Source organism: Aptenodytes forsteri, unplaced genomic scaffold (genome assembly GCF_000699145.1).
Source record: "Aptenodytes forsteri isolate BGI_AS27 unplaced genomic scaffold, ASM69914v1 Scaffold296, whole genome shotgun sequence".
NCBI lineage: Eukaryota > Metazoa > Chordata > Aves > Sphenisciformes > Spheniscidae > Aptenodytes > Aptenodytes forsteri.
The window spans coordinates 2,960,603-2,973,131 of record NW_008796181.1 but is presented as its reverse complement, the minus strand read 5'-3'; the positions used below and the strand labels follow the sequence as shown (position 1 = coordinate 2,973,131).

Sequence of the window (12,529 nt, the reverse complement as noted above, 5' to 3'; positions counted from 1 at the left end):
CAAAACTTTTCAAGGTGGAGTAAGGGCTTGAAATGCATGTTGCCAACAGAAATTGAGAGAACAGGGAATAAAAAGTCACACACAGAAACTGTATAAAGCAAGGTGGATCCTGTGCTTTTTTCTTACATGTCCTGGTGCCACAGGAGTTTTTCCTTTGACACTTACCACCTTCAGTGGGAAATTAAGGAGCTCAGCATTTCACAGAAAACCTTTAGTTTGGGAGCCAAGTTCCCTGGTTTGCTCTGCTCGTTTGCAGATACAACAGCAATGAGTTGCTGTAAATCCAGTTAAGCTAAACTGATACCTGATAAACTGGCCACATACAGAGCGGCTAGAATAAAGGTGTTGCTTATTATTTGGATCATAGTAATGCCTGAAGTCCCTAACTGCAGGTTAAGGCTCGGCTAAACTCTACATTAAAACAAAAGATAAGGGTCTCCCATCATAGAATCATAGAATCATTGAGGTTGGAAAAGACCTCTAAGATCATCGAGTCCAACCGTCAACCCAACACCACCATGTCCACTAAACCATGTCCCTAAGCACCTCATCTAACCGTCTTTTAAATACCTCCAGGGATGGTGACTCAACCACTTCCCTGGGCAGCCTGTTCCAATGTTTCACCACTCTTTCAGTAGAGAAATTTTTCCCCCCATCCAATCTAAACCTCCCCTGGCGCATCTTGAGGCCATCAAAATGACGGGAACAGATAAATCTTGGTTTCACGTGAGACTCAGTCCCTCACCCTGCTATGAAGTCTACTGAGATTCATGAAAGAGAAAGGGGCACCTTGGTTTAAGACCCCTGTAGAGAAGAGACAGAGAAAGGCTGTCTATCTGAGGCTCCCTGCCATACTGACTTGGGGTAAAAAATTGATCTTTCTGGATAATTTGTGTTGCTACAGGGGTGAAGGAGGAACCCCAGAAACCTCACGGCTCTCTGGGCTCTACAGGGAGTCCTAACCAGTCTGGCAATGGCTACAGGCAGTACCAAAGATTTTGAGGGAAGAAACCTGTATTTGGAATAATTCCAGCTTCACACTGGTGTAGATGTGAATCACTAGCATTAAAAAGGCTGTACTGAACAAGTAACTGCTACAAACCCCATGAACAGAGCAGGAAACCAGGCAGAGGTACAACTTGTGGGGCTCATTCCTCTGTGTTCTCTCTTTCAACCTGGTGATCCATATCAGAGTGATTTTTTTAAAAATCATAGACTAAGCTAAATATTTCTTATTTTTGAGTAGGACGTGAATCAATATTTGTAAAAGACTAACAAAAAGAGAGAGAGATCTGGACTGTGTATTTTTTTAAGAAAGCTGATAACAAATGTCATGCCCAAACCACTGTCTTCGTATCCCAAGACTTGCATCTAGGCAGAGTCTGGGCTCCCCGCTAGTGTAAGTTTACTAAAAAGCAGCTACATGTCAGTGTCCTGCCTGGCTACTTTGCTCTGAAGAATTGCAAGGCTCAAGCCCATTCTTACTCTGTGCATCGGTTGTGTTGTGAACAGTCACCATCGGGACTCGGGGACCTTGAAAAGAAGAAGAAAAGAACTTGGTTAAATATCTATTGAAGCACACACAGACACACATGAACCTGGTTTTGAATTCCACGGAGCTGAAGACTCCTGAGACTCGCTTTCCATGCAAGAGTAATCTAAAAAGCAAATCACCCTGGTATTAGAAAGAGTCTATGAATAAATGACAGTACTGTAGACTTAAAGACATGCAAGGTTTCAAAGCCCTTTCCCAACGGACCACTAAATGCATCTTTCCCTAATTTGTAAACATTATAATTAGCACAAACATGATTAAATCACTTGCTTTTTAAATTATTCTTATGACACCCAAACATCACGGCACAAAGCATTTACATTTCATATGCTATGGATAACTGTTGCTGTTTTGCAAATGTTTTGGTTTTGGTTTTGTTTTTTTTTTAAATTAATTAAACACCAGTTTGGGTCTTACATTAAAAAAGACCACATATACTGTCTTAAAATGCAGCATTTGGGTATTGAAATCGGTCAGTAGTATACAAAGAGGATTATCATTACTATGCAATGCACGAGTGAACAACATAATTCATTGCCATAGGATGCTACAGCCTTTAGGATGCTGTAGTCTTTACCACAGGATGCTATAGTCTTCAGCGCAGGGTGCTGTAGGATGCTATAGTCTTCAGCGCAGTGGTCTGGATTCAACTACTTGTTCAGAAAGTCACCAAGTGGCTGATTGATAGAAAAATGGGATGGTACAGGAGATTATAGAATCATAGAATCATAGAATCATTGAGGTTGGAAAAGACCTCTAAGATCATCGAGTCCAACCGTCGACCCAACACCACCACCCACTAAGCCATGTCCCTAAGTGCCTCATGTACTCGTCTTTTAAATACCTCCAGGGATGGGGACTCCACCACTTCCCTGGGCAGCCTGTTCCAATGTTTAACCACTCTTTCAGTAAAGACATTTTTCCTTACATCCAATCTAAACCTCCCCTGGCACAACCTGAGGCCATTTCCTCTCGTCCTATCGCTTGTTACTTGGGAGAAGAGACCGACACCCACCTTGCTACAACCTCCTTTCAGGTAGTTGTAGAGAGCCATGAGGTCTCCCCTCAGCCTCCTTTTCTCCAGGCTAAACAACCCCAGTTCCCTCAGCCACTCCTCATAAAACTTGTTCTCCAGACCCAATTAGGTCCAGATTAGGTCCATTTTGTCCTTGTCAGCTTCTTTCTTTCTGTTTTTCAGTTATCATCTGCTGACTGCTCTTGGAGGCAGGACACTGGGCCAAAAAGGAGCTTCGTTCTGACCCAGTACAGCCACTCTTAGGTTACTACCATACCTGTTCGTAGCTTTCCCAATGAGTTTGACAATACTGCTCAGGAAGGTGGAAGAAGCACTGCAATGATGCAATGGTTAATCCTTAACCTCAGAGATAGTGATTATCTTACTTTCCTTCCCTTTCCCCATAATGTAATATGATGCAGCAGCAGCAAGTGTAAGCAGCTGAGTAAAGATCATCCGCACGCCCGGCAAAGATCCAAACCAGCAGGGCCTGAGGGCTCCCACACCGTGTGTGGGTGAAGATCATAGATCATAGAATCATGGACTCATAGAATCATTTAGGTTGGAAAAGACCCTTAAGATCTTCAAGTCCAACCATAAACCTAACACTGCCAAGTCCACCACTAAACCATGTCCCTAAGTGCCTCATCTACTCGTCTTCTAAATACCTCCAGGGATGGGGACTCAACCACTTCCCTGGGCAGCCTCTTCCAATGCTTGATAACCCTTTCGGTGAAGAAATTTTTCCTAATATCCAATCTAAACCTCCCCTGGTGCAACTTGAGGCCATTTCTTCTTGCCCTATCACTTGTTACTTGGGAGAAGAGACCAACACCCACCTCGCTACAACCTCCCTCATAAGACTTGGACCCTTGACCCTTCACTAGCTTCGTTGCTCTTCTCTGGACACGCTCCAGCACCTCATCTTGTAGTGAGGGGCCCAAAACTGAACACAGTATTCGAGGCGCGGTCTCACCAGTCTTTGTGGCAGGATGTCTTTTCTGTATATACTGTATTTCCAGCTCAAACTTACTATGTGATGAGGGTGTGTAGCCAGTGAGGATGGCAAAATTTGGAACCATCTGTACAAATGACCCGTGGAGGAAAGGTTGTTAGAAACTGCGTTTCCTACTTTCTCGGACTCCAACAGTCTGGTGGCACGCTGCTGGCATGCAGGGGAAACCTGACGTTGAACTACATTGAATATCAAAAACCCCAACATTTTTTAAGCTTCAAAATTAAGACAGCTTAAAGAGGCTTGATATTCACTGAGTTTCAAGCGTCTTTAAAACGTCTTGAGTCCTTCAACCTACAAGCAAATCCTGTGTGATCACCAGTCGTGCACCAGCAATTTGTGTAAAGCTGGCTGAGAAAAAGCCCCCAGTATGCTGTAACTGACAGTGTGCACACAAATGGCAACAAAAATGCGTTACTGTGAGCCATCCATACTGGTTCAGTAAGGGAAATAAGTTCTTGAGAGCAAGAAAGACTTTAGGGTGGTATAATTGTGTCAATGGTTTTCCCTGTGCTGCCAAGAAACCAGATCCCATTGCATACAATCAACAGTGTTTAATGTAGACCTTACCTATACAGAGAAGAGGCAGAAAAAGGTTTTATTTATAATTAAGCTGACTGATATGGCAGCCTGACTTTTATTTCCTAGTAATTGAGAATTTTCTTCACTAACAATCCGATTCCTTTGTTTGCACCATTTTCTTAGAATGCAGCTAAGTGAGTATAATGCACAGAGGAAAACCGTGTTCTACTCACCAGGATTTAGCTGAATTTACCTCTCTACTACCAATATACATTGATATGCTGACCATATTTATTTATAAATCTGCCCTGCTTTTTCCCTGCAGTCCCAGAAGCCAGTCTGCTGGAAAAGCAACAAACCTAATAAACAATTCATCATGGGCATGATAAAATCATCACTGAAAATAAAAGGAATCCTCCCAAATGACTTCAATCGGAGCTAGAGCAGTCCTTTAATTAACACAAAAATGCCTAACAAAAAGAAAGGGATAAAGAGAGAAACACAATGCATATAATCCTTTTATTTTCTAATTTATTTTTCCTTTTTGTGTTGGCACTGGAAAAGCTGTGAGAAACTAATAAATAAAGAAAAAAGCCAGTATCTTTTTGTGTTGGCACTGGAATAGATGTGAGAAACTAATAAATAAAGAAAAAAGCCAGTATGTAGTTTGGAAAATTCCATGTATTATATATTGTGTTTCCTTAGTCTCTCACTACCTTCCTGTCATCTCCCCAAAACAGTATTTTAAAGTGAGGTCCCATACAAAGATATTCAGTTTGAGGTAATATCAAATAAAAATATTGTAAAATATGCATCAGTATCCTTGAAAAAGTAGACTTTTGAGTTGCTCAATTTTTATTTTTCAACAAATGAGAAAAAATGGTAAATACAGAAATCTACAGAGTAGTATCATCAGGTTTGTGACAAAGATTACTCTCTATATTAAATATTCCCAATGATGACATTCCAGTTAAACAATGCATTTCACTTGTGAGTGGGTTGAAAGTCATTAAGAAGAAAAAAATAACTTTTTTTAGGAATGATGTAAATCATTTATTTCAATGCCAGTTTTTAAAGTAAAATAACCTACTTACATGCTAGACTATGTCTTTTAGTACACACACATCGAAAGTCTTTCAACACTCACAAGTCGAGTGCCTAATACCTGACAGGGATGGAACGAAATTCTTGAAATTAGTAAGTGTATATTTATTAGCTGCCTCCCATACTTTGTTTTTAAACCTGTAGCAGTGTGACAGTCCCATTACACATGCCATCTGGTAAATGCCATCCACTGTCATTTGCGGATCTGAGAGTGAAACCTAATTTGTTCAATGAACTGCTGGGAGCTGACAGAAGCAGAGCGAGGACATCCTCTGCTCTGTGTCTCCTCTCTCCAGAGCCCTTCCAAACGCGCTTTGATTGGGACTCCTGAGCCCTGGCACATTCTGCTGCTTCTGTTCTTTAATCAGCGTTGATGAGCGTCTGTGTCTACCCATCCCCCTTGGAAACTTTGCAAACGCCCTGCCTCTTGCTTACAGAGGTCCTGAGTGCATATGAGCATCAGGTCCAGACTGGATTTAAGCATTTGCTTATGCTCCTTGCAGAATAAAACACAAAGTGCTCCACTTTAAGAAAGTAAAGCAGGTACCGAGCTGCTTTGCCCCCGATGTGAAAAGGTAAGAGAGACCCAGCACATACCCCATAACCTGGATGATTGTTCCCAAAATCACGAGCAGGCCACTTTCCTGCATGACAAGGGGATGACGATGCCGTTGGATTTCTTCCCCCGGTCTTGGCTGCAGAGGGGTAGTTACAAAGCAGGGCTGTGATATGCCCCGAGGTGTGGGACCTGGCACTGCTGCTCCCTGCCACCTCCCCCAAAATTTTTAGGATGCTGGGTGGCACCGTACAGACTCTGTAACCCCATTATCCCTCTCTGCATCCCTCTGGCAGGAGCGGGATGAGGTGCGCTGGAGCACTATCAGCTGGAACCGCTTCACCTGGCTTGCAGGCTCCGCTCCCCTGTCCTCGGCTCCAGCATTGCACCAGCTAACTCCAGTAACTCAACAGCAGTTTTAATGCTGCTGGTTTATTTGTAGCATAAGAGAAAGGACCAAAACTATTGGCAGGAGAACTTCTGTGTGTGTAGACATACCCTATACGTTCCTGGATAGACGCATAGTTAATAATGCTGCATAAATCTCTAGTTACTGGAATGAGATTTTCAATTAATACAGCTAAAGATCTAGCTTTATCATAAGGCCTTTGACATTAAAAACGTTACTGTCATTATCCATACTAGAAGTAAATTAAGCCATATCACTATAATGACACGGGCAAATTTATCATCAAGGAAGTACTACCCTCTGCGGTCTGAAAATGCACAGAAACTCAGTGCCTCAGTAATTTGACAAGAAAAAGCATTGGCCGTGGCTTGTCATCAATTTTTTAAGCAGCTTTTGTTATTATTTCCAAGAAGGTTCTGCTTAAACACTATCAGAAAGAAGCAACTCTAAACATGTAGGTGGCAAGTTATAGATTTCCAGAATAAAAACTGAAAATCATACAACTTTGAACAAATATTTACCAGACATTTGTTTTGTAACACTTTTAAGACAATATTCCAAAATACTGCCGATGTTTTCATGATCTAAACAGCATAGGGAATTATATCAGCTACAACTTTAAAATGAAAGTAGTGATTATAAAAAGAATAAGAAGTAAAATTGCAAAAAAGGTAATCAAAGTTACACAAGTGTTAAAAAAGGAAAAAAGGAGGAATTGTCTTATTCTTCTCATCCATATTCTCAAAGGCTTCACTGTGGCAGATAATTTCAGACCAGAAGCTAAATTCACAGTGTGTAAACAATGAAAATTCAAATACTCTCTGCCAGCACCACCAGCATATCTCTTAAGCGCTGATGAATGATTTAAAAGAGCAGCTGCAAGCAATGGGAGCTGAGAGGGTCTGGCTCTGCACAAGTGAGATAATTGGCAGCAGCCATCTCTGTGTACAGATTCCAGATCTCTTTATTTGCTAATCCATGAATTATTTATACATGCTGCATAAAGTTCATATGTTGGGGTGATATTATCATCCTAATAAATAAAGACATGGGGAGTTCTGTGAACCACTGCTTATAACTAAAATATTTTCCCATTTACAGTATTTTCCAATCTATGCTACAGACAGATGTTCGTGCTGTTTGCTTTGGCAACCTTGTTGACACAAACATCAAACAGATTTGTGCTGCTATTCACCCTCCCCAAGACATTTAATTTTTTAATCTAATCTTTACTTCCTCAAATGTAACTTGTCTTGTAAAATAATCAGTACTGTCTTGTTCTCAGGCAACACGCAGGATTGCACAAACCACACCGATGGTACTGCTTGTTTCTGCCCCATCTGATACGAGTAATAAATTTCATGCTTAATTTATATAGGGCAGAAATAAATCTGGCTGTTCTGAGGCGGCTTCAGTTAGCAGTGTCTAGAGGGCAGATGAGCAAGAGATTTATCCTTAATTATACCATACAAAATAGGTCCGATGAGTTCTTCAAAAGGTTGCTCACGTGAATAAGCATGGTCAGGTCCTCAGCCCATTCCAGGGGATTTTGAGGGGCGCCTACAAACAGCGGTGTGGGAAGCTGGGCTGACACCAACCAGCTCCATCCCACCGTCTGTCCTATGGTCACTGAAACACAGGACATGGGAAGGGGTCTGAGAAGTCCCTCCCTTCCTTCTTCAGGTAATTGTGTATTATATAAGTATTGACAAATGCCCTCTAAATATAACTCTGTTTTTGCTGATGTAATTCCTACTGGTGTCTCACTCTTCTAGTAGGACCTGCCTTCTAACTTGAAGCTACACTGGCTGTCACTCCAATTTAAACCTTTTTGGGTTTGTTCCAACAAGCTGTTTTCTACTAATCTTGAGCATTCCCATTAGAGTTAGAGCAGTCATGTGTCCCCAGAGCTCTCAACCAGTAGGATAAACTAGATTATTTTAGCTCCCTTTTGTAAGACAAAGTTTTTTTCCCCTCTTATTCTTTAATGCAAGTGTTTCACATTCAGTTCCTCCTTCCTGAACAGAAATGACCAGGACTCTACCCCTGCTGCAGAGGACGTCTTAACTGGTCCTTATACAGTGAAACTGCTACTTGCCCAGTTCTATGGAAAATTGTTTGCCTGATCCATCCTAAAAGAGCATTTGCCTTTTCCATAACCACAGCCGGTAGGCAGTTTGCAGACATCCAGTGATCAGCATTGCATGCCCAGGCACCCGTCTGCTCTTCTGAGGCATTTGTAACTCTTGAGCTTCAAGCATACCAGACAAATTCTTGCCCTGAGTCACTATGTGCTTAATTTCACTCTTTGTACTATTAATTTCTCTCGCTCCAGCCCTGCAAGACAGCCAGATTCTCCAGTATTTCTCTCTGCCTTCTGATGATGCTTATCAGCTCTGTGGCCTTAACAAATTCCATTAGCTGCATCCAGCTTTGGGTTCCCAGGCTGCCAGGGAACAATCTAAGTAAGGTCATTCCCAAGACAAGCTCCTAATGAACCCTGCTGCTGATCTCCAATTAGTCTTATATTTCTCTTCATCATAATCTACTGCCTTCTTTCATTTAGCTGGTACTTAACCTTCCCTTACAATTCTTTCACTAATCCCCATCCTCTCCTTCTTAATTAATATCATCCAATGAGGTATCACATCGAGTGGGCTGAGTGAAAGCATTTCCTTCCTTTCATGAGGCTTTGGCTAAGGTTTTCAAAAGCCATAATGCAATAATGCATGTGTATGGTTCCAAAGAGGAATGTGGAAGACCTATGACCTTCAAGAAACATTGCAGGTACATTCATCCATTATAGTGATAAGATCAGCTGTAAAAAGGAGGTAGGTTAGGAGAATTTGCTTAGAGAGTTCCTTAACCTGACAGTGCACCATGACTGTGTACCTGGAGACGTAAGTACCAGAGGTAGGAGGGAACCACTCCAGCTCACATGGGGATCACTGACTTCCCAAAAGTCTAAGGTATTTTGTTCTAGTATGCTGGTTCAGATCTATGGTTGGAGGAACAAATCTGAACAGAGAAATCCCCATACCCAACTCTTTCTTTTTCCAATTTCTGTCCCATTACCTGCTATTTCTAATTGAATCCCTCATTAATTTAACCTCTTTCAATTCAATTTTAATCCAGGCTTTCTGCAAACTTTGAAAAGAGTTGAAAGCAAAAGTTTAACATTTGTCCCTATTTTTAAAATATACTTGTTTCTTATTGGACTAGTATATGCTAATCCTAAGAGAAATACCATACGTGGAGGAACATGCCTGACATTTTCTGTATTCCCTGCCTACCTTGGAAAGTCTCCGGATAACTCAGGATGCCTGGGGAGGTGGTGTACTCTCCATCCTTGGAGGCTTTTAAGAAAAGACTAGACACAGCCCTGATCAATCTGGTCTGATCTCCTCTCTGACACTGCTTGGAACAGGAGGTTACACTAGAGACCTCCTAAGGTTCCTTCCAACCTGAATTTTCCTATGACCTAGTGATTCCGTGATTAAAAAGTATCACAAATGATAGTGTAGTCATGATGGAGAGACTGTGTAGCCATATCCTCGTAGAGGTGTGGAAGGAGAGGAAGAGCATTGCAGTCTCTGTTACTCCTCCCAGCTCCTCTAATAAACATACTGCTGATATATTCAAGGGAAAAGGATATTTCCTTGTAATTGCAGCATGAAAGAAAATACTCTCTTCTCAATGCCATTTACAACTCATTAACACTGACAGAACAAAACCCCATTGCATATTTTGTGTTTATTCCATTAAAAGCCTACTATAAATTGATTTAGATAACCTTAATTTATTCTTTTCCATAAGTAAAATTCTCTTGCAACAAAATAATGATATCCTAGCTAGTTAAATAATAACCGATGCTGGGTATTAACTTTAAAAAAACACAACCAACCAACCATTGCTTCACATAGTCTAGTTATTAAGCTGTTTTCCTCTCATGAGTTCTCAGGTTTTACTATATTCTTAATGTACCAACTGTATTAATAAAGAACTAAACAAGCATCATGCAAACAGAAAACAAAAGCCAGCAATAAACCTTACAGCTGGTCCAGCTGGCAAACAAGGTGAAAGAAGCAGTTTTGCTTAGAGGAAGCTTTAAATCTTGCGAGACGGTAACATCTGTACTATCCACTGCAGAATAATGAGTTCAACCAAGGTCGCTAATATAGCTGGAAATAATGCACATGCACCCTGGTCTCAACATGCAGGAGGCCACTGCCTGATTTGTGAAGCTTCATTATTTGAAGCATTGGAGGAAGCCTGTTGTCATGGTCATTTATCTCCTACAAGTGGAGTTCAGATAAAATTTTATATGTACAGAATGACCGAATGACAAGAACTCTGGCTGCAAGCAGATGATAGATCACCTTCCTCTGGACAATGCCAGACAGCTTATATCTACAAGCAAGAGTCAAAATGAAAACAGGATCAAAACATGCAAAAGCAAGGAACACGTAGTGCTTTGCAGAATGAGGTAATTTTAAAGGGAATAGAGTTTCACTTTCATTTCACAATCTTTTTTTTTTCCATGCACTGGAAATTACAGGTGTTTTCTATTCATTTTATTATTAAATATTCAGGCATATTTTTTTTCCACTTGTTCTATGTCACTGAGTATTTATGGGTACTTTACACCACATTAAAGATGTATAACAATACAGTGAATTATAACATAAATGAATGGTCTGCTTAAAAGAAGACAAAATGTGAGTGGAACATCCACAAAAGCCACCATTTTAATTAATCTCAGACTACATTAATAACTACGTTGTTAACAGCCGAGAAAAGAAGTACAAAATGTGAGTGGAACATCCACAAAAGCCACCATTTTAATTAATCTCAGACTACATTAATAACTACGTTGTTAACAGCCGATAGAAAAGAAGTTCTCTTTCAAATTCCAAACCACTAATAGCATCCTCTCTTTTCCTGGAGAAAAAGCTCTTGTGGTACCTTCTGTTTTGTGCAAAAGGGATTTTTCATATCAGTCTGCTATTTTGAAGTCATACAAGCATGTGAGGGAGTGAAAGTGAGCTCTTCCCATCCTGCCTTTACCCACGGGATTTCTGACCCATGAACTGCGCACAAAGGAGTTGAAACACAAGACCCAACCTCGGCTGTTAAGTAAGAAAGGGAGTCAAGTGAATGCAAATGTGAATTATATAGTAATTATAATATAAATAGGACCCAGAGATTAAGTCTGTGCATGCTTTCAAACAGCAGAAACTAATTTAAGCTTCATAAGCCTCAGGAAAAGATCCAAAAGGTCACAGTTTGCCTGGAAGCACTAATTACAGCCTCCTGCTACTGGGTATACAAACAACCAAGCCTTGTCGTAATCATCCTTGTATAGGAAACCATTCTGGTCACAACAGATAACAGTCACCCAGTGACCTAATATGTGAGCAACCACTGGGATTGCCTTCCAGGCACGAGTGCGGTTGCTGTGCTCATTTAGCGTGACACTGTTGGGTCATGCCTGGTTCCTGGAGGCCGTTATCACGTTGCAGGACATTTAGCTGCACTTCAGCGTTACCTCCATGTTTCTTATGCATCTTGGATTTTGTTAGCCAGATATTTTGGCTAGGATGCCTGGCTTGTGCAGTAGCACAAGGATAGCACGCTCTTGGGGATTGCCTGTCCTGCTCTACCCAGAAAGACGCCACCATGTTCAGACCCCCATAGCACAGTGTCAAACACTGAGTTTCTACCCCTTGCTGTAGACCCCAGATCCAGGCCAAGGACAGCTCACATGGTTCAGAAAATCTGAACCCCCATGAGCTGCACATAAGGCAGTAAGTAGCAAACCTTTCTGTTGAAGCATATTGTAACACTTGCTGTGATGGAAAACAATGTAACTCTGGGCCAGCAGATGCAAACCATAATTTATTTTTGAATACTAGAGAATATAGATACCACTCTACTCTGGGGTGCAGCAATAATAAGCTGCAGTCATAAGATGGCCCATAAAATACTCCCAAATCCTCACCCTGTGGTTCCCTAAAAAATTTAAACTAGTGTTGTCCACTTCCATCCCCACCTTGGCCACTTGGTCCCATCCCAGCATTTCCCACTCCATTGTGCGATCAGAAATGTTTGTACAACCATCCAGCAAAAGAGCAGAAGAGCTTCTAGAACTGATCCCAGCAGAAAAAAAATATATATATTTCATTTTCATTCAGTTCAGTTCCTGGACCCAGCGCAGAGTGAGCCCATTTGTGGCACAGGTAGCAGACTGGTGAAAAAGCCCCCAAGGTGGACAGAGAATGGAGTTGCCTCTTTCAGTGGCAGCACTGACTTTGTCTTCCAGGCCTTGTGGACATACAGTGCTGCGGTCCTCC

At 41.4% G+C, this 12,529-nt stretch overlaps 1 protein-coding gene across 2 annotated transcripts in view; it reads right to left on the bottom strand.

Annotated features, from left to right (window-relative positions):
- DPP6 (dipeptidyl peptidase like 6) overlaps positions 1-12,529 on the bottom strand; it is a 433,849-nt gene that overhangs the window by 15,613 nt on the left and 405,707 nt on the right. For both annotated transcript variants that reach the window (XM_009287806.1, XM_009287807.1), the window contains exon 17: positions 1,486-1,533. In XM_009287806.1, the coding sequence (XP_009286081.1) occupies positions 1,486-1,533 (48 nt within the window). The remainder of the gene's footprint in view (positions 1-1,485; positions 1,534-12,529) is intronic.